At 46.2% G+C, this 23,191-nt stretch overlaps 1 protein-coding gene across 1 annotated transcript in view; it reads left to right on the forward strand.

Annotated features, from left to right (window-relative positions):
* ABHD16A (abhydrolase domain containing 16A, phospholipase) overlaps window positions 1-22,040 on the forward strand; it is a 274,475-nt gene extending 252,435 nt beyond the window's left edge. The window contains exons 19-20 of the mRNA XM_086924640.1: window positions 14,499-14,545; window positions 17,332-22,040. Of these exons, the coding sequence (XP_086780766.1) occupies window positions 14,499-14,545; window positions 17,332-17,415 (131 nt within the window). The 3' untranslated portion in view covers window positions 17,416-22,040. The remainder of the gene's footprint in view (window positions 1-14,498; window positions 14,546-17,331) is intronic.
* Window positions 22,041-23,191: the final 1,151 nt, after the last annotated feature.

The raw sequence follows: 23,191 nt of genomic DNA on the forward strand, positions 1-23,191 counted from the left end.
CGTTGTCGTTCTACCTTGACCACACAAAAGAGTTTGGGTGGATGAGCAACTCTTTGTGGGGTACGTGGGAGCAAAGAAGTGAAGGGCAGTACAGAAAAGTACTATCTATCTCTGGATCGTTCTCTGCATCAAGATTTGTTATGCCTTGGCAAGGAAGCAGCCCCCTGAGGATTAAGAGCCTATACCACTAGGGCAAAGCCTGCGATTGCGGCCTTGGCTCGAAGTGTCCTAGTCCAAGACCTCTGTCAGGCAGCGACGTGGGCATCTTTGCACATATTCGCAAAACATTACTGCCTTGATGGGCAAATACGCAGGGAAGGACATTTTGCCCGTTCTGTCCTGCAAGACCTTTTAGTTTAGGATATGAGTCGGCAACCCACCACCGGGATGGTATGGCTTGGGTATCCAATTCAGAGGTAAGGAATCTGCAGCTAGAAGTCACTCTCAGATGAACCAGTTACTCAACTTCGGTAACACATTATCTGGTAGAGACTCTATCTAGCTGCCGATTTCTTACAGCCCACCCATGCCTCCCCACTTTGCGGACTGATATTTTAGGGCTAGAGTTGTTCCCCTTTTCAAGGCCCTAGTTTTGCACACAACTACATCAGTTACTTCCTCGCCCTCCGCTTCTGGCAGTGGAAAAAAAGAAAAGTACTGACATCTGCGCGCTTAAATAGGCACCGCAACGTCATAAACGACGCGATGACTTCAAGTGGAACCAAATGAAACCACCCGACGTCGCGCACAAGGTGTATTGCTCAGCAAATGTTTCCGGATCCAGCCTGAAGCCTGTGAAATTCAAAAGTAAGGAATCTGGAGCTATTTAGAGTCTCTACCAGATAACTTGTTCTGTAGTAGGGGATCTCTGTGTATAGTCATAATCTAGTGAATAGTCCCACCCATGTGCGTGGACCCCGGCAATCAAAAATAATCTCTTAAGTTGTCAAAATAATGCAGAAACTGCAAAGACACTTAAGAGAGAATTTAAAGACAAATAATGCAGCCTATATCCACAGGCTACACTGTCCAGTACTTCAACTAGAAATTCCACCAAAAAAACACCACACATAAAACAGCCTGCAGTTTCTACCATAGAGAAACCTGCCTCCCCCAGTCAAAGACTCTGGAATGATAGAGAGGAAGGTAGGGACAGACAAGCCCCATAGGCTGCCATTATGTGGCTTAAATAGGATCCTGTGCCTTTAAGAGAACTTTCCAGAACTTCTCCCAGTATCCCAGAATGCATAGCAGGTCCCTCTACTTTCAGTTCTTTTTTCCGGCTCCTGCTTACAGGACCCTGGCATTGAACTCTCCCTTTTTCAAGGGTTTATTGGAATTGTTTTTGCACTTTTGAATTCTAAAAGTGTTGCAGTTTACTTCTTGGTGCTCTCTTCTCCTTTTTGTGCTGTTTTAGGTGTTTTGGGGCTCCGAAATGCCTGGCCTTTTTGTTAAGTGCCCAGCATGTGAGAGGAAGAAGGCCAAGAGTGACCCCCATGATGTCTGCATCGTGTGCCTTCCAGAAGATCATGTCCCTGAGGATTGTGTCATCTGCCAGCAGCTTTCTGCTCGGACCCTGAGGGACAGATTGAAGATCAGGCTGGCTGGCCTGGAGGATAGGCGTCTGCGGGCTGCAGGTGGGTCTGGGCAGCCTGGGAAGGTTCCCTCTGCCTCTGCTGAGGCCCCTGGGGGGCTCCCCGGGGGCAGGAAGTCCAGCAAACGGTCCCATTCTCCGTCGACGTCGATGGCATCGACGACGACTTCGAGAGGGATGACGACGGCGTGCTCCCCTTCTCCCCGGGGCTCCGGGTTGAGACGGCGTGGCGGCTCGACGGCGAAGGAGAAACCGACGTCGAAGCCACCGTCGACGTCATCGTCTTAGTCGACGTCGAGATCTTCCTACCGACGCCGAAGGCAAAGTGACGTGCATCGGCGCTCGCCGTCGAAGCGGCACCGACGCTCGCCGTCGAGGCGACACCGTCGATCGACGTCGAGGGGCTCCTCGACGTTGGGAACATCAAGACGACGGCGGCGTTCGTCGTCGAAGGCGGAACGCCCGACGTCGAGAGGGCGACGTGGGTCGTCGCGGAAGAGGAGGTCGACGTCGAGGAGTCGACGGTCGACGCCGAGGAGAAGAGGGTGGACGCCGAGGAGACGGCAATCGACGCCGGAGAAGCGTCGCTCTGCATCCAGCAGACAGAGGTCAGCGTCGAGGAGTCGGTCACCCTCTCCAAAACGGCGCAAAAGGGACTCTAGTCCCAGGAATCACGCTGCTTCCAGTGGGGGACGCAAGAGGAAGCGGTCGCCTGCTGATGGGGGTGGCTCTCCGCGCCCTTCGCCTAAAGGGTCACCGGGCTCGGTGTACTCGGAAGTGTACACGCCATCTCGGCCCAGGACTCCGACTCCTCCCCCTGTTCGTAAGGAGGACCCTCCACCCAAACCGCCACTGCCTTCAGGAGATCCTCCTCCACCTCCGGTCCCTCCGCATGGGCCCACCCCGCAGCCGAAGGTTCCTCCTCCGAGGTCCACTTCCCTGCCGTCCCTGCCTGTTCCTCCTAAGGGGACTCCGAAACCGAAACCCCGGGAGAAACCGACGAAACCCCGTGAGGAACCAAGGAAGACCCCTCCACGTAAACCGAAGGAGCGCCCACGAGCTGGCAGGTCTCGCTCTCGCTCGGGGCGGAAGGAGAGATCGCGGCGCAGATCATCCACGAGATCGAGACACCGCCGTAGGAGGCGCGAATCTCGCTCGCACACGAGGTCCTCTTGGACCAGGGATTATTCCCCTACCCTATCGGGGTCACCGGACACCAGAGTGTCCCCGATAGATGACCTGGTGGCGTTTCAGGACGTCCTGTTGAGGGGCGCTGCGAAGCTAGGCATATCCCTGACGGTGCCTACTCCGAAGACGTCAGTCATTTTCGAGACTCTACATCAAAAGCACCTGTCTCGTCCTCTCCTGCCTCTGGTGCCGGGCCTGGAAGAACCGACTATGGCTCTGTTTCTCACCCCGGCGGTGACAAGGGCGGCTCCATCAAGATTACTAAAGAAGTACCGGGCTCCCGACTCGGATCCGGCCTTTTTGAGAGCGGAGCCTCTGCCTGACTCTGTCATTGTCACGGCGGCCCGCAAGCAGCATGCCACCACTCCGTCCTCCACGGTTCCCCCGGACAAGGAGTCAAGGTGGATGGATTCGGCGGGGAGAAAAGTCTGTGGAACTTCCGCTACCTCCATGAAAGCGGCGAGTGCCACGGCTCTGTTGGGCCGATACGACCGCGCCCTCTGGGACTCCCTCGAGCGCTTTGCGGAGCATTTACCTCGGGAGCAGCGTGAAGACTTCATGGAAGTCCTGAGTGAGGGGATGCTGGTGGCCAACCAGATAATCAGCGCGGCAGCGGACTCTTCCCTGTTGGCGGCTCACGGATTTTGCCACGGAATCAACCAACGGCGCCACGCATGGCTCCGGCTTACGTCCCTGAAACCGGACGCACAGCAGAGGGTGGCCAATCTGCCGTTCTCCGGTGAGACCCTCTTCGGGAAGCATGCGGATGATGAAATGGCCCGCATGAAGGCGGAGGCCGAAACGCTGACGGCTGTGGGCCTGGAGAAGCCCAAAGAGACCAAGAAGCAGTACCGCCCCTTCCAACGGCGGTTCGGCGGACAAGCCGAGGACGAGGACAGGCTTCGGGGCACTCGCAACAGCAACAGCAGTTCCGTAAGCCGTTCCAGAAGCGGCAGAAGGGCAGGGGAGGCCAGCAGTCGGCTCCGGCACCCAAGGGCCAGGCGGGGTCTAGGCCCTAGGAACTTACTTCCCCCGGATCCGTTACCCACTCCGGTAGGGGGAAGCATCCAACTTTTTCTGGCAGAGTGGAGAAAAATTACTCAGGACAAGTGGGTGCTGAATATTGTATGCAATGGATACAGTCTTCGGTTCACCAGCCCTCCTCCAGCTATTCCCCCGGTCAGCTCGCAGTTTCAACTGCGCGAGCTTCAGGCGGAAGCGGATATCCTGTTGAGGAAAAGGGCGATAGAAGACGTACCTCGGTCTCAGAGAGGAAGAGGTCTGTACTCTCGGTTCTTTCTTGTTCGCAAGAAGGACAAGAACGAGTTCAGGCCCATTCTGGATTTGCGACAGGCAAACAAATGGATTCGCAGAGAAAAGTTCCGCATGCTGTCGTTGCATCAGATTTACCCTCAGTTGCAACAGGGAGACTGGCTTTGCGCTATAGACCTACAGGATGCTTACTTCCATGTGCCCATTGCACACAAACACAGGAAGTTCCTGCGGTTCCAAGTCGGCACCGATCACTATCAATACACAGTACTCCCATTCGGACTGAAGTCTGCGCCGAGAACGTTCTCGAAGTGCATGGCGGTGGTAGCAGCGCACCTGAGGAAGCACAAGGTGTTCGTCTACCCGTACTTGGACGATTGGTTGATCAAGGCATCCTCCTTCTCGGAAGCCCGAGCACACTTCCAGAAGACGTGCGTTCTCTTGAACAAGCTGGGGCTGCACATCAACATGGCCAAGTCTGTCCCGACTCCGGTCCAATGCATACAGTACTTGGGAGCCTCCATCAATACGCTGTCGGGAAGCGTGTCACCTTCGGAAGAGCGACGATTATCACTCCTTCGGAAGGCTCAGGCTCTTATGACGACTCAATCTACAACAGTGAGGACGGTGTCTTCTCTACTGGGATCGATGGCCTCTTGTATCTTCCTGACGCCACACGCACGGCTGCACATGAGACCGCTGCAGGAGTGCTTGGAGGACCAGTGGGATCAGAGGAAAGGATCTTGGGACGACAAGATTCGACTGTCGCTGCATGCTCTTCAGTCTCTGAAGTGGTGGTGTTCGGCGGAGAATCTCCTCAGAGGGGTTTCCTTTCACAAGGACATTCCCACACAGACTGTCGTGACGGATGCGTCTCTTCTGGGAGGGGGAGCGCACTCCGGGACTCTACAGATTCAAGGCACGTGGTCACCGATGGAGGCCACGTATCACATCAATTTCCTGGAACTCAGGGCTGTTCACTTGGCGCTGAAGGCCTTTCTTCCGTCCTTCCGGACCAACTCTCTGCTTGTACAGACGGACAATACCACCACGATGTATTACCTCAACAAGCAGGGGGGCTCGAGATCGCGCACTCTGTCACAGGAGGTGCAGACGATCTGGCATTGGCTTCTAGCCAGAGGACTGACGATAACGGCCACCCATCTACCAGGTGTGCAGAATGTTCAGGCAGACGCACTGAGCAGACTGCTCCAGGAAAACCACGAATGGGTCATAAACGACGAAGTACTAGGAGAAGTCTTCGCAAGGTGGGGAACTCCAGACGTAGATTTGTTCGCCACCGCCGAAAACAGCAAGTGCAGAGACTTCCAGCAAGGGACGCTGGGGAATGCGTTATGGATCAACTGGACGAACAGTTTTCTGTACGTTTTTCCCCCCATTCCCCTGATTCCGGCGGTGCTCATCAAGCTGGCCCGGTCCAGAGCTCGGATGATTCTCATCGCCCCGGAGTGGCCCAGGCAGTGGTGGTTCACGGACCTGCTTCACCGGTCTCTCCTGCCTCACATTCGGTTGCCGTGCAGGCCGGACCTTCTCACGAAGTTCGGGGGGCGGATGTTGCACCCCAACCTCTCATCTTTGAGTTTGGCGGCATGGCTCCTGAGATAGTGCAATATGGCCATCTGAATCTGCCCGATGATTGCATGGACATGCTGAAGGAGTCTAAGAGACCTTCCACTCGGACGTCATATGCTTATAAGTGGAAGAGGTTTTGTATTTGGTGCCAGTCTAAGAACCATGATCCTACGACCTGCAAGGAAGATGTCATCCTTCCTTACCTTTTACATTTGGCGCAGTCTGGCCTTAATGTCCATTCCATTAAGGTACATCTTGCTGCATTGACTGCCTACAGGAAATGCCCTTCACAGACTTCCTTGTTCCAGATCCCTGTGATCAAAGATTTTCTGGAAGGTTTGAAGAAAGTATTCCCTCCTGTTAGGCTTCCCTCGCCTTCATGGGAATTGAATGTGGTGCTGTCCAGCTTGATGAAGGAGCCTTTTGAACCTATTCATAAGGCTTCGTTGCAGCACCTGTCCTGGAAGGCGGCGTTCCTCGTGGCCATTACATCGGCCCGCAGGGTGAGTGAAATTCAGGCGTTGTGTTGTAATGAACCTTATACTGTATTTCATGCTGCTAAGGTTGTTATGCGTACTCACCCTAAATTTCTTCCCAAGGTTATTTCTGATTTTCATGTCAACCAGACTATAACTTTGCCTACGTTTTTTCAGAACCCTTCATCCCCAGCGGAGAGGTCTCTCCATTCCCTGGATGTGAGGAGGGTGTTGAAATTTTATCTGGATAAAACCAAAGATATTCTTAGGTCTGACCAGTTGTTTATCAATTATGGATCGGTCAGGACGGGTCTTGCGACCTCTAAGCAGTCCATTTCTAGGTGGATTGTGTCCTGCATACAATTGTGTTATCAGAAAGCTAATAAGACCTTAGGAGGTAAGCCTAAGGCTCATTCCACCAGGGGCAAAGCTGCCACGACGGCTCTGCTCCGTAACGTGCCGATTGCTGAAATATGCAAGGCAGCCACTTGGAAGTCGGTTCATACCTTTGCTAAGCATTACTGCCTGGACACTGACGCCAGAGCAGACGCTCAGGTTGGGCAGGCTTCGCTGCGGAATTTGTTCGCACAGTAGTGGCGTTATGTATTATTCTCCACCGCCGCTTTGGTGTGGGGATGGGCTTGCCATTCTATTCACTAGATTATGACTATACACAGAGATCCCCTACTACAGAAGGAGTAGTTTCTGTCCTGTAACTCCAGTTCTGTAGTAGGGGTATCTCTGTTATAGTCATAAGCGCCCGCCCTCCTCCCCGGTGGAGATTTTTCATCATGTAAAGAATGCGACAGGTCTGGCGTGCTTCGCCTTCAAAAAGAACTGAAAGTAGAGGGACCTGCTATGCATTCTGGGATACTGGGAGAAGTTCTGGAAAGTTCTCTTAGAGGCACAGTATCCTATTTAAGCCACATAATGGCAGCCTATGGGGCTTGTCTGTCCCTACCTTCCTCTCTATCATTCCAGAGTCTTTGACTGGGGGAGGCAGGTTTCTCTATGGTAGAAACTGCAGGCTGTTTTATGTGTGGTGTTTTTTTGGTGGAATTTCTAGTTGAAGTACTGGACAGTGTAGCCTGTGGATATAGGCTGCATTATTTGTCTTTAAATTCTCTCTTAAGTGTCTTTGCAGTTTCTGCATTATTTTGACAATTTAAGAGATTATTTTTGATTGCCGGGGTCCACGCACATGGGCGGGACTATTCACTAGATTATGACTATAACAGAGATACCCCTACTACAGAACTGGAGTTACAGGACAGAAACTACTCCTTCTTTGCTGCACTTGGCCTCATTGCAACACTCTTCAAATTACCTGATTTTAACTTAGTTCCTTTGCCTTCCCTTTGATCTTGTAACATTCTGGTTACTTAAGCTGCTTTTTTGTTATTTACTTCTCATTGAGTGTCAACCTTATTTTTGGGGTAATTTAAGTTTTCCTTCCATAATTTACGCTTTCTATTTTCACTGTACTAACACATCTCCGGCTACATGTGGGTTCCTCATTTTTTAATTAGCACTGGCCATTTAGAGATGTAACCCAAGGGTTTAAACCTTTTTGCTAGCTCGACAGGTTTCTCCCACTAGCTCTCCCAGCAATGTTTTCTCATTTGTTCTTTCATTTGGGCTTACCAATGAAGGCACACTTGTATTTATTTGTTTGACTTCAGAGATTATTACCTGCAAATGGGATTTTAGAGGTTTTAGAACATCATTATTTAATTCTGTAGCTTCAAAAATTGCTTGCAGAGTCCTTTGTGTCAACAATGTTATGTCAAACATAGAGGAGCTCGAAGAGACAGTCATCTCAATGTCCTGGGAGGAATGAAGAGTATGAGATACAACTCCTTTCTCCGGAGTACCTGTTTTGTGGCCGGTGTCCTCCACATTACTTAAACCATTTTTTAGTACTTGGTCTTGATTCACATTTAGAATTCCCAGTTTCTCCTCCATAACCCAGACATCTGGCTGTATGCGACCTTCTAATGATGTCATAAATAAACATGGGGACAAAGACAATCTCAGTTAGTGACTGGGTCCCACTAGTGTCTGCTATGTCTGTATTGTATTAAGAATGCTCAAACGCCAAACCTGGCACTGATAGATTAAAGCTCTTCACTTCTACATCACCTAATCTAGAACTTGCAGTAGGAAGGTCAGGCTTTGTGTCATGGGTAAGTTTATCTTTAAAATGCTTTCCCACAAAATATTTTAGTAATTGTACCAATGGAGAAGTATTTCAAGCAACAGGCTCACCCTATATAGTATTAGTTAACCCTTCACTTCTCTCCCTTGGCCTATCAGCACCCATACCATATGATAGTTTCCTTAACAGTATCACTCTTTTTGGGGCTACGGAAGGGCCATCCCACAAAGGCAAAACCTGTCTCCACAACAACAGACCTCCCAATCCTTTCAAGGTAGAAGTTGGGGATCCATTCAACAGCCTCCAGGCCCTCAGGGGCAACGCAATACCCGGTCCCCAACCCTCCTTTTTGTTTTCCCTTGGCCACATACATGGTCATACCTGAACTAGTGGCTAAGCATCACATCAGACAGATGAGTGCTTCAAATTGTCAAAGATGGATATGCCCTACCTTTCCAATCAACCTTCCCTCAACTCCCGACTCCGCCCACATACATGCCATCTACACCCCAGGGGCTTCTTGAGGACAGATTGCCCATATTATGAAAGAGAGGGTGCCAACATCAGAAATATTGATTGGTTGCTACTCCCACTACTTTGTGGTTCCAAAGAAGGATGGAAGACATTGTCCTATTTTAGATCTTCGACCTCTGAACTTCTTCTGGAAAGAGGCCAAGTTCAGGATGCTCACCCTGGCCCAAATTCTGTCTGACCTGTATCCAAGCAAGTGCATGGTGGCATTGGATTTGCAGATTGCCTGTTTTCACATCCCAGTGATGCAGTCCCATAGGTGTACGTTTCAGTTAGGCCCAAGGCACTTTCAGTTCTCAGTTCTCCCCTTTGGCGCCCCTCGAGTTTAAAAAAAAGATTTCTTAGATTTTAAATAATTCATACGCCAACATATCAGTCTGAAACTTCAATCTGCTGCTATCATAAATAAATCAGGCAAGCACCAGGAGTAAAAAACAGCTTAATGTTTAATATCTAGAGGACTGAAAGTATACACTGACCCTTTAAGAAACCAGCAGCTTCCTTATCTTAACATGCCCTGCACTGGCACTTATCTTACAGGTCCAACTCTTTATTGCAGCTCACACAAAGAGGATCTCAGAACATTTGTTATCATATTCTGTGAGGTTCTTTTCTCAAATTTTTGTTTTTTTGGTCTTCACTTGACATTTCAACATGTCTGAAGCCTTTCCAGAAATAAGTTCCTCTACACTTCATCCTTTCTCTACTCCTCCAGTATGTGAAAATCTTCTCGCTGGAGCAGTTAGCTAATCTTATGAAGACCCTGGTGGTTCCTCATTAATGTATGTTATTCCAACATCTGAAAACAACCCTTGGGAAATGGAGTTCCTTCTGATATCCCCTTCTCACAGCGCCACGCCAGGAAAAGCCTGGCTAGATGCAACAAATATACTTGACTGCAAACCATACATTACTGAAAGTACTAAATTATTGGCATATATCCTCAAAAAATGAGTCTGTATGCGCACAATGATTTAGTCAAAGAAGCCCAGCACTAAATTACGACCATTATCCCACCTGAATACAGGATGCTATGCCTGGGTCTTTCAAGGCACGACTATGGCAAGCCCTGTTGACTGACATTCTCAGAATCCCTTTGACCCCCTTAAAAGCCACCTGGTTCCAGAATAACTGACCACATTGCCTACCTAATCTGCACCATAAAAGCCATAACGATTTTAAGATGGCCTGTGTAGTACACAAGTCCTTACATGGTTAGCAATGTATCTGGCACACAAATTTCTCGCATAGGAGGTTCCCACTTACTTTGAACTGCTAACTTTCTCTGCCTGGAAACTTCCATCATCAAGAAAGGAGAAAGTCTGAAGCACACCTTCGCATGGAGTGCTGCCAAAATCTGGGCCTCTATCCACCAGCCATGAAGACGCACCCATTCTATGACTAGGGAGCTTCAATAGCTACTGTGCCTCCCCATTTCCAGTTGTGATCAGTTACTAACCAGTTGTCAATGGTTGTCCAGAATTAGCAAGCTGAAATTATTGCATAGGAAGGGCAAAGGATGATATCCCTCAGATACTGTATTGCACTCTACGGGGGAGCTCCGTTCTCTACAATCTCCTTAGCTTCTTCTTGTCCGTCAGACTATAAACTGCCACTATGGCTGCTGCTCCTCTGATACTATCATTTCTATCTTGTATGTAACGTTTTTCAGCTATTAACCTCCATATGTTATGTGCTATTTACATTACTATACTATAGTACCTTGTGCGGCTATTTATAATGCTCTACTGCCCTGGAGGGTTAATTTACAGTATATAAACCTGGAAACAAACAATAGTAATTGCAGGTCAGGCACTGTCTCCCTTCTCTCCTCAACGATTCCTCAAAATGGGGTTTTCCCTACCTGCTTGGATAGCTCTTCTTTAGGATTTGGAAGTCAGCTGTTTATGCTACACAACAGAAGCCAAAGTGCATTAAACTCTGTAGCAGCTTGGTTTACATTGCTAAATATACATTCTGGATCTTCCCTAACCGCACTGGCACAAGAATCTTACTCTAGTCTGCACAAGCGGCTTGCTCCAACTTGAACTATCGTCACTTGCTACCCGGTCTCAGCCTTCCGGTATGTCCTCCCTCGTACCTGCATCCAGACCTTTATTTAAATGGTCCCACACCTGTCATTCTCTATCTTGCCTCAAAAGGCAGCCTGGCCATTGACCCAGGGAATTAAGTCATATGTAAACGGGCATGCTTATTAAAATGTCCTGAAGATGATCCCAATATTTTCTAAAGGGATTGAAACGCCATCGACACCTTGTAAACCATATACACCTTTTAAAAAGTCCCAATTTTCGTGTAATAGTGTCTACTGTATATTCTGTTTGTTGTATGAAAAATGTGCTGAAAACAAAAATTTTCCCTTGCCTGAACCCTTCACTTTATGTTGTACGTCTTTTTTGCAAAAGTTGGATACAGGCATGTGTCCCACTTAAAACTGCTTTTTGTTTACTCTTTGTAAATATTGAATTGATTGCACATTAAATATCTGTCCGGCTGGACAGATTTCTACAATATAGTACTGAGTCGGTCTATATTTATTGTCTTTCAACTATTTTTTGTCTGGGGATCACCCAGGCCCAACAGCCAACTGTCACTTATACTAGCGTGCTGGTGAATGTTGTAATGGAATATTTTTGCATCTGATGAGAACCTCAGATCTCTCCTTCACACCAGCAGATGGAGTTACCCAAGGGTCCCATGAAGAGGTATTTTCATCAAGATGTTTTGACAAGTTTTTTTTATAACTTTCCTCCATTTCCATAGAGTCTTGGGAACCATCCACAGTGATTTAAATGGCACCGGTTTGGGCCGGAGAACACACGTTCTTCAAGCTTTGCGAAGTGTAGATATGGAACCAGATGCCTCGTCTGTTATCCTGGCGCAGTTCAAAGGTTCACCATCTTAGCACAGTAACTGCAATTAATGCGTCGCTCAGAACGCAGAGCTTGACTTTTAGACCTATCACAGAGAATATCCAGCACTCCTCCTACTTTGCAATCTTATGTATTGAAAAGGAATCATTTTACTGACAAAACTGGACCTACTCTCAATGTCTCCACAACAGTACTTGCCCTATCTTCTCCATCTAGCAAGAGCTGGACTCAAGTACTTACTTGTAAGTCAGTGTATATCTGGCTGCCATCCTTAGATACTTAAGAAAATCAAATTGTCCATCTTTATTCTCAAGTATTTTCAGCGGTCATGAGGGTACTTTTTCAATATGTTCCACCAGGAAGACTTTGTCATAAGAGCTGTTTCTGGTACTGACTACTGAAAAACAATTTGGAACCCCATCCAGCATTTGTCTTGGAAGACTGCTTTTGTGCTAACGGTCACAGCAGTCAGATAAATGAACACGATGCAGACTTTTTGCTGTAAAGAGCCTTACTTTTGTTTCTTCATGGACAGGATGGTCCACAGAACTAATAACATTTGTTCCCAAACTACCCTTTTCAGTTTATCTGACTCAATTTCATCATCTAATTTATTTGCACAACCATCTACTGCAGCAGTTACTGCTTCACTCTCTCAACTTCAAAGATACTATTTTTGGCAAATTTGAGCAACAAGGTTACACACTGGTGTAGGAAGACTCTTTCCCAGTTATGGTAGAGTCTCTCAGTGAGGGCTTCTTTGCTGGAGTGACTGAGAGAAAGCTGGAGAGTGGTGACTTTCACGCAGACTCATGCCATGGCCAAGTATTATTGCCTTGGTGTACAGCCCAGACCAGAGTCTACAGCGGAGAACATGTCAGTTCAGTACCTTTTCATATAAGATGAGTCTCATTCCCAGCTTTCAGTTTCTTTGCTACTGTTTTGTAGCCATAATTTACGCTTGTACATCTTCAAAAGTGGAGAAGTGTGGCTCACCGGTTAGAGGCGGCAGACCCAGAAGCAGAGGTCGGCCCGGGACCAGGGTTCAATTCCCGACGCGGCAGGGTACGGAACAAATGTCAGCGGGCTCGATAAATCTCTCCTCGGTGCCTCTCAAAACCATGGGTCCCACACTGCAACTCTGGGCAATAGCTTGCTTAATCTCCACAACGGCCCCCTCGCTGCCGGGGATGCCTGGCTTCACCTTGGGGATGCCCAATAGGGACCATCTCACAGGGAAAGCCAGGACGGGTTCCCCAGCGGTACACAGCGCCAAGAAACCCCGGGGTGACTGTGCGCTCTACAAATTCATACTAACATAACATAACAAAAGATCCAGTTTTGCTAAACACAGATGAGTATGGTCTCTTTCATACATTCATTTGCAACTAGCATCTCCTCCCATTTCATGGGGTTTTGAAAAATATTAATTTTTGATGAGCTTTGGAAATCTAAGCATTTAAGAGTAAGTGTTGGGTGGAAGACCCTTGTCTTTATTCGACTAATTGTCTGGAGTTTGTCACATAATGAAGAAGGTAGACTACACGTAGTATACAGATGATTTCAATGTTAATTAGCTGTATATTTGTACAGATGTGTAAGCAATGACTACAGAGGAATAATTCAAGAATGTGAATCTATGAAAGTTACCAATGCTATAGGACTGTAGTTGGAGGTGAACAACATATTTCATTGCACCCCTTCTCTGAAATGTCCTTATTGTGCAAATGTGCAGAGCAGCTACCGAGAGATCAGTCTCAACACGTTTGTGAAGCACTGTTAATTGCATTCAGACACATGCTCGAGTAGTTCAAGCTTCTATGCAGAACCTGCCTTGCTTATTTGAATTGTATCTTCTGGCTGTTCACCACTTTTCCACTTTTCTGCTTAGACTTTCACTCTAGAAGTGATAGAAAGGAGCTTGATATTCTCTTTAGTTTTCGGGATTAACAGTAAAGATTTTGTGAAGAAGGAAAAGTTACTTGAAATCCTAGTGCACCATTGAGGGAATCTTAAATAAATAATATGCATGCTTCCATTGAAGAAAGCAGTATCTTGAGCTTAGGCAGACACACTTATTTTGATATCCTAATGAAATGAGCAATCTTAAGTGTCATATTTCTCTAACCTCTTCCGTCCATCAGACGACCCCTGGCCATCTGACGTCACGGTGGGCGTGTGCGTAGGACAGCCGGGGGCCGTCCGACTTGCGCAGGCGTAGAATTCGCACGCTCCCCAGCGAAATGTGCGCCGCATCGATGCAGCTAATATTTCAATTAAATTAGTCACCTATAACGAAGAAAGGGCAGACTCCTTTGTTATAAGTTCCTAATGGCCAAGGGTAGAGCTAGCTTTAAAATGCCAAAGCAGTGCATTTGGGGTTGCAGAGTGAAACTGGGGCCTTAACGGCACAGTGGAATTTTCTCTTGGTAAGAAGCTATCAGCGCATTTCTGTTTTTTTGTTTTAAACAAATATTAATCATAAAATGTTGGGGGTTGCTGCTACTCCATTATCAATTTTAGGGTTTAATTGCTTACTTCGGAAAGGAAATCCTACATATATAGACACTGATGCTAAATAAAAAACGTAGAACAAAAAGATGGTCTCTTGAAAATGTGTGTGTTGATGCTCATAAGCTCTTCTATATATTATATATTCCCATGACAAAACTAGGATTAAAAGTAAGCACATTTTCTGTCTTTTTTTTCTTCAACACCCTAACTTGCTTGTACATGGCTGCACATTCCACGTGTGCTGCATTGATTAATATTGTCATTTGTGCCATGTATAGGGGAAGATATGACTGCAGAAGGCAAAAGGCAGCTTACATTGTTTTTGGTAAGTTATACAGCACGTGGACTCCTAGCATGTATCAGTTGTATGTTTGAGCTTCCTTCTCCTGCACAACTAAGACACTACTACTTTGTTGTATGTTATGTTACTGGCTGCTCTACCCAGCTCTTCTTTGTGTGCCAGGTCCCGATCTTCAGCTATTGCTGGACTAGAATGGAAATTTGCCTAGCCTTGGTGCTGGTAAGTTCCAATTCTATTAAGGGCTCGGAGGCGAGGATTATGCCTCCTTCCTTCGCTATATTCTCACACAGCAGCAAGAAAACAACAATAACAAACTAAATTTCCCATGAACACTTGGGAATACAAAACAGTCTTATCGGGAGTCCTTTGTCTGTCTCTGCACTCTGGCCAGCTCCCATCATGCACTGCTGCGGACTGTCGTTTCCTGCAAAGGAGGCAGTGTCGGAGGCAGGACCTCAACCAGCAACATGTCTACATCCCAGCAGGGGCCTGAGTTGAAGCTGGGAGCCAGGACCTAGAGGAACACGCTTCCTCATCCGTATCTGGGGAATCCCCATCTCCCGGAGGGTCAGGAGAAGCGGTCCTAGGAGTAGGAGGGAATGTGGCAACTGGGGGCAACGGAGCCAGCTGGGGAGGCTCTTGCGCCTCAAACGCGCTTTTTAAACGTGCAAATGCCTCAACATCAACCCCTTCAGTGCAGGGCTTCTTGCTAGGAGGAGAAGAGGGAGGCGGGTGGAGGTGATGGCCTGAGAGGGAATAAGGGCTGCCAACTTTGCATAAGCCTCATCCAAACATGCTGTGAGGCGCTGCTCCAGGGGGATCATGGCCTGATCTACTGCCTTCTTGATAATAAATCGGCATCCCAGGGGACGTAATTAAGAGGGTCCTCCTCTTGGTACTGGCCCTGCTCCCGCTGCATAATGAGGTAACTCAGGCTCAGCAGGTATTCAAGAGCTCCAGGCAGTGATTTTTAAATGAGCTTTGACAGGCACACAGTTAACGCTGGGAGGAAGCCCAGACCAATATGGGAGGCTCACAGGCGCACAATGTATGGACTAAGCCCTGGGGACACTCCAGCCCTTCTCAATTCTAGGGCAGCCACCCGGAACTGTGTCCCACAGCACCTCTAAAAGGAGCACAAATTGCGACCCAGCAGGGTGTCCGGCGAACCACATATAGACCCACCAGGGCGTTCAACGCTTGAAAAACGGGCAAAATCAACCCCTCAGGGTGTCACACTGGGTGGCAGAAGGCAGCACAGCTCTCTCTAGTCAGCGCGCTCGAATAAATTGCTACTTTCTGTGGAGAAACTCTCGCTGACCAGAGAGAGCGAAGACTGCCCCCTGGCGGTGGGAGGACCACACCGCGCTGCTTGCTGGGGCCAAAATCGCGTTAGGCATGCATAAAGCGTTCCGCGATTACCAGGGACTCAGAAAATAAAGGCACACACAAGCGCTCAACCCTAACAGCACAAGAAGCATAAAAGAATCCCCAAAACCCCAGGAGAAAGGCAAAAATCGACTTAACTTGCTGTTGAGCAGCGAAGAAAGAGGAAACAGCAGCAGTGAATGATGGGAGATGGCCAGAGTGCAGAGACAGACAAAGGACTCCCGATAAGACTGTTATGTTTTCCCAAGTTTTCATGGGAAATGTAGTTTGTTATTGTTGTTTTCTTGCTGCTGTGTGAGAATAAAGCAAAGGAAGAAGGCATAATCTGAAGCCTCCGGTCCTGCCATAGAATTCTCACTTTGCTGAGGGCAATGTACCCATTTGACCCCCCTGTGCCTCCAGCTGCAGTAGTACCAGTGCCTATTAACACACAAAAGACGATAGGAGGAATGTTTGCAAATAGTCTAAAGCACTGACAATTTCCCTGGATAATATTGCAATCTAGTGGTATCCATCCACTGTACCACTCTAGACAGAGACCCACGTTCTGCAAATTTGAACTGACTGCTCCTCATCGGAACAGTCAACGCTGAGCCACCTGACGAGTTACCCTCCTGAAGGGAACACAAGCAGCCCCAAACTGGTTTTGGCCTTGTAGGGCTTGTTGGCATAGCTTGCATCCTGTGGCACAGCAAACAAGAGACCCATATCTGGGCACACCTTTAGGCATGTAGGCGTTACTCAAGGCAGTGGGAGAAATGTCTGTAAATAGTCCCCCCTGACAATCGTTCTTGGTAGCATCCCAACCCATTGTTTTTCGTCCACCATGCCACTCTAGACAGAGGTTTGCTTATGCCGTGCTGATCTTCCTCCTTATGTCACAGTCCATCTCAAACTGGCAGGTAAGATACTCTGTGAATGTACCTCAATCCTGCCTTGCATCCCATTCCAGTATTGGGGTCTGCATTCAACTCTGCCACTGCATTTCAGTATTCAGTCCCAGCCCCCTCTGCTATTTCGGGCCCACTTACACTTCAGTGCACCCAACCCCCGCATCCAGCAGCACCCCCCATACCTCCCAGCTGTTCCAGTACTGGGCTCTTCAGTACTCTCTCTAGTTGTATACATAGCTCTGCCATTTCAATCTTAGCCTACCTTTTGCCATCCTTTGTATCTTGGCTACTCCATTCTAGCCTTGACTTTCGGTTTCAGTTGTTATAAAGAAATGATAACCAAAAATGTGTCTGCCTTTTTAACTTTAACATACTTTGCAGATACACTATGTGCTTTTTCCGTATTAGGGTTTATGTGCAGGTTTGTCATACTATCACAGTTCTAAACTTTTAAATAGATGCTGCTCATAACCAAGTTCTTCTAAAACACACTAATTAATTGACGACTATCCGTTAATTCCCAAACAGGCTCGAAAACACATGAAGAACTTTGATGCCACTCACTGCACGCCTCTGCCTCCCCACGAATTCCAGATGCCCTGGAGTTTGTAGCAGTCTCCAGAAGGAGGAGATCGACTACAGCAGAGCGACATTCTAGCACGGGACAACAGTTTTTAGGAGCCGAGTGAACATTCCAGTGGCACAGATGGTGTTGACAAGCCGCTGTATGGCGCATATGTGGCTTCTGTATCATGAACTGTCCGGGGTTGATGGGAGACTGTTATCAGCTCGTAAAGGGACTGGATTTGTAATGTGAAAGCTTCATTTAGAAGTCCCTAATGCTAACCACCACTATTGAAGCCAGTTCCTGCCTCATTGGTGGGTAACAGTGCATATTTTCCACAACCCTGTCTGTCATTGTTTGCTCAGTAGTCCGCCATGGCTGTGAATAGGCCAGCAGAGGTGGCTAGGCTGCACTACAGAGATTAGGGGGTCTGCAGCAATCGGCCACAACTTTGTAAACCATGTGATAAGATGTAAAATATTTACACAGGATAAAAAACTATAGCCCAGCTAATCGATCTGGGGCTTATCCTCTGTGATGGGGTAGGCCACCAAAGCAGCATCAAAGAGTGGTCTGCCGTGCTGAATTATCAGATATTCACTTTTAGCAAATTCAAATACATACTGTCCGATCAATATGATTGGGAGCTTTCTGCTGCAGCAAATCTAGTTTTTTACACAAAGTACAAATCAGTGGAGAGACCTTTATGCTTACACCCATGTTTCTGTTAATTTACAGCAGACATGAAGGAGTTTACTGTCTCCTAAAAAACAGTCCAAAGGAAGAAATTACGTTTGTGTCTTATTCGTTAATGTAGCACATGTAGACCCTAGAGCATAGTCTGTGAAATCGCAAGTCTGATGTCTCCCAGTGCAGTCAGGCTTGTTATCCTTTCTTTGTAAGTTGGACCTGATGCCCTCATAGGGTGACTGGGTCCTGCGTCCATAGCGAGATTTGGTGCTCCTGGTCAGCTGGCAGTGATGTCCATGAAGTAGACTAGCTACAGGCTCAATTTGATAAGAGGAGGTCAACTCGGTCTCCTTGTAGGGCAGTGGAACTCTCCTTTATACCCAGAGAGTAAATGGGCACCAGTATCACATATGGGAGATGAGCTCTTTTATGGGTACAGTGTTTTCATGGGGTAGCTGTTTGTGGTCTTATCACAGAGCATTGGTCTTTTATGTTGTTTTGAGGATACCCAGGTCGCACAGTTGTTGAGTCTAGTGTCTAATGGAGCAGAAACGTTATATGGTCTGTGAACCAGTATCATTCAGATGATGATGTCTTCTAGATGTTGAGCTCTGCATGTATGTAAACCCAGCCTTTGAGTAATGCCTCTTCCTTAGGCTAGTTTTGGTTCTACCCTAGAAGTTGGAAGGGTGCGTAGATATTTTTTTAACTGAAATTTGTTCTTAAATACAAAAAGATAACATAGAATTAAGCTGATCTTTAGGACAGATAACATTGATGCAAAACTGTTAAGTAAAATCCTGCAGGGAGTATCTGAAATGAGAGAGGAGGAGCTAGGGTCCTAAGGTGACTCAACGTTTGGTGAGTGAGTGAAGACCAGGAAGGAAATGAAACCACAGGCGGGGATGTTAAGAGAGTAACTTACTCCAGGACTTGATCTTTCATAGATTCACTTACTAGAACTATGCGCCATCATCAGCCTGAGCTGGGAAGCCTAATGATGGGTAATAATTCAAGCATGTGAATGTAATACCAACCCTGGAGAACCGTATTAGGCAATCCTTTCCTATAGTCTCTTCAGCTTCTGTGTGCTCATTCCAGATGTGCTGACGCCATGCACATTTCCAGTCCAACATGCAGTACTCTTTACATTTCAGACTTCTCTGCTGCCGTTTTCTAACGGTTCCTATTTAACAGATTTTTTTTGTCTCTGTTTGGGCCCATGTTTATTTGAGGATATATGTAAAACACTCAATGTTTGGTTATTTTTCTGCAATGAGGCCACATTTATCTGCTAGATTTACACCAGTTGTCCCTTTGACATGATCAATTTATGATTTTGCTGTCCATCTACTATTGTTGAAGGTATGGAACAAATTTAAACCTACATGTGTAACGAATCGGAAAACCTTGCATTCTTGCTACATAATCACAAATCACACTGTAATTTCTGGTTTTTGACCGCATTTACATCAGTGTCACTGTAGGTCAAGTTTTCTGTGTCGTCTCACCCAATTATGATAGAAAACAATTACTACTCATTGTGTCCATCATGCATAGATTTACATGCCACTGATGCAGGATATTGAGTATGTAAAGGAACGGTTTTCTTGCATTCTTCTCCTTTTATACTCCAGTGTCAAGATCTTCTACCTCTATAATCTTAAAGGCATTCTTAACATAACATATTCTTCCCATTTCAGTAGATTTGTGGTTTCCCTACCTATGTGCTTGTGAAGCCAGTGCCCTCTACATTAGCATCGAGTACTGCTGAGGGGAAACAATGCTGCAAACCTTTAAATATTGGAATTTACTGTTTATGATGACATGCCTTTCTTCCAAGAGTCCACTCTACATCGATGGTCCAGTGACTGTTCAGAGACTCTGCGGACCAATACTTTAAATAATGTGCCTTTTAGATGAAAAGGTTCACATCCATTTGGAGCTTGAATCATAATGATGAACTACACAGGAGCGCTATCTGTGAAATGCGCTTAACATACTCATTTATCCAATTGTGTACATTTGGTGATTGATTTCAGAATCTTAGAGCTTTCATGATACTTATGCAGCATGGAACGAGAATGCCTTCCACCTTCCCGCATCCCTCTCGCCACAAAGGCAACAAGAAAGTTCATAGAGAAAGAGTAGTCTGTGCACAGATTTATGAAAAACAAAATGACATGTCTTGGATGTGTCCTAGAATTTACCAGAAGACTAAAGAGCTGTCTCAAGGACTGAGTTGTATAAATGTCCTGCTGTTAAATTTTACAGCGGGTTCTGCCGGTGATAGTCAACCTGTAAGCTTGCCATAGAGAAATGACAAGTGTTACTTTTTAAACTAGAGTTTAACTTTATTGTGTGTCATTATACGCCTGCATCATTTATAGAAGGTTGGCTTCTCTAATGATTCCATCTTCTTCTGTTCTGGAGGTTTAGAATATGTCCAGTGCCCACTTCAATGTGACCCTGATATACCGCTTGGTACTGCTAGAGTTTTACTTGATGTCTGTTGAATCTTTTGTCAGACTCCACGTATTACAGGATTTTATTTCTCTCGAGGTAGACTGGGTACTTCATAATACCGGTTTTTCTGGTAGCCAGAACGCTGATATTGTCATTTATTTTTCTTTGTTGCCCCTTTTAATTGCATGCCTAATCCTGTTTTTCCAAGCTCTCGGGCCAAACAGTATGTCTTTTAGAGACCTGTTCTTAAACCGCATCCTCTTGGGTCCTACTCATGGCACACCCTACCAGAAGATATGCCAAAGAACTTTACAGGTCATAGAAGGAATATTGAGCAGCCCGAGAGATGGTGGTTACACCCACGCCCAGTTTGCGTTATTACTTCCTCTTCTAATCTCCTGTGAGCTTAGGCTTCCTTCTTACCCCTGAAAGTGTGAACTATAGTACAGCCAGGAAGAATCAATGGACTTAAGTCTGAGGACGTTGGAGGACTAAACTGCATGAGTTACGCTGGTGATGAACCTATTTCTCCAAAATTTGATTTTTCATTGATTCATCTGCTTGGGACATAACCAGCCTTCTGCTAGGGAGTTAGTCAATGAGTCAATCCGAGTGAAGGACACCAAATCTGGCGAACTGTAAGCCCATGTGTGATACGGTTTCCTCTTTTTTCACAACTCCTTCAGTTCTGTTCGTGGAGTGATTAGCAAGCTCAACCTTTGATAGATTAGAGTCTCTGCACCAATACTTTTTCGTAACAGGGCCTTAACTAACGTCTGGGGTATAGTGTTCGTTGAAAATGTGAGGAGTAGCACAAGGGACAATTTTTCAAACCATCTCAATTCTACATGTCTCTGGAAAGCTGTATAACTACAAACTGCGTTATTCAACCTTAGTTTTGTGGTACAACGCACGTTTCTTCTGGCTGTCATGTTTGAAGGCACATACTCGAATATGGCAGGTATGGTTGTAAGTAATGCACAGACTGACAGGTGAGGATGGGCATGCACAAGTCTTCAGCACTACTTTATTGTAGATCTCTTGCAGCAAATTAAACTTCTGCTCTGTGTTCAATATGGATACTGGGTCAGGCATTCTGCACACAAAAAAGGAAAGGACCTGCCTTCCTTAAGAATAGAAGGCAAGTGCCCAAAGTACCATAGAGATATGACGTGGAAGAGCGATTCAGTGAAAGACTGCTTGCCATAAATCAATTGCTGTTGGCTGATTTTTGTCATTTGTTTCCATCTGGAGGATTTCCATTTCCTTGGACTAAAAATACTGCCAGATTCCACCAGGTTTTGAGTTTGATAAATGTGGTTCGGCAAAAATTGTGTTGTAAGGCATAGCACATTTAATCCATCTATACACAACCAGGGCCTCGAGAAAGCAGCACTGTTTTCCAGATTTTGCAGCTCAAATAGAAAAAAAAACTGTTGGTCCAATGTCAGGTTTCAGTACTTGTTGCACTGTTGTCTAATCTGAGTCATTTCAGCTAAATAAAACATTTCTAATACATCTATTGTTTGTCCTTTTTAATCAGCAGTCCACAACCTTTTAGTGTTTTGACTTGTACATTTTTACCCAACCCCTATATAGAGAAATCGAAGGGGATTAACAAAAGATGGATTTGAAGTTAGATGAAAAACACCTAACACAACCACTCTGCCATGTCACCTACCCATGCTTGACCTAGACTTCGCATTGTGGCCAACGTAGTCCATCATGGAATCTTGATTGATGCTTTTAAACCTGAACAGGTCCCATGGATGTTCGGAATTCCAGATCACTTTTAACATATATGCATTTTTGTAAAAATACCTCATTAAATGTATATGACATGCAGTGGCCTAAACTGCATTTTGTAGTACATTTAGCTGTACTATAGTCTGTCATCACGCATACTCCAAAATGCTATTCAGAAACTTCCATCCGGAGGTCTCTGCCTTTTCTGCGCAGATATCTCTGCCTCAACAGTGAATATCTCTGTATTGCATATACATTTTTGTAGTAAATTTGGGATGGACGGGAGGCGGAAATACCTGGAAAATGCTGACTTCTTACTACTAAATGGAAGGGCTCTAGGGAGGAGCAAGGGGTTTAAGAGGGGACAAAGACCCTCAGGGCAGGGCACTTCACAAACAGTGAAGGCATCCTGACAGAAAAATAACTATTTTCGGTCAGAAAAATATTTAAATGTACTCTTAGTCTTCAAACATGCCCAGTGAATCAGGTTTTGAAAGCTTTCCCAATGAAAAATAAAGCCAAAAGTCAGAACTCTGTACCCCCAGGATCTTGTTACCAGGAGCCTTAAAAATTAACTAACTTATCACCTCTGGGGCATGAAGGGATACAGTGGGGACAGTGAGGTCCCCAAATGGCCCAGTGGCAGACTATCTGCTAACAGTACCCTTCATTCCATTTCCTTTTAAAAAAATGTTTATGAAAGATTTTCTATGGCCACTTTTATGTAATCAAGGACTATTTGAACTGGTTGTTTTTTTTTTAATGAAAATTAAATGGAATTCAGACATATACTTTTATTGGCTGCAAATATGCCTTTTTTGGTTTGTTTCGCCCTGTTCTACAGAAAGAATTTGCACAATTGTTTATATGTACAAAGATATATATATTTTGTAAAGTACTCGGGGATCCCCAGTGTGGATG

This window comes from Lissotriton vulgaris, chromosome 5 (genome assembly GCF_964263255.1).
Source record: "Lissotriton vulgaris chromosome 5, aLisVul1.2, whole genome shotgun sequence".
In the NCBI taxonomy this organism is placed as follows: Eukaryota; Metazoa; Chordata; class Amphibia; order Caudata; family Salamandridae; genus Lissotriton; species Lissotriton vulgaris.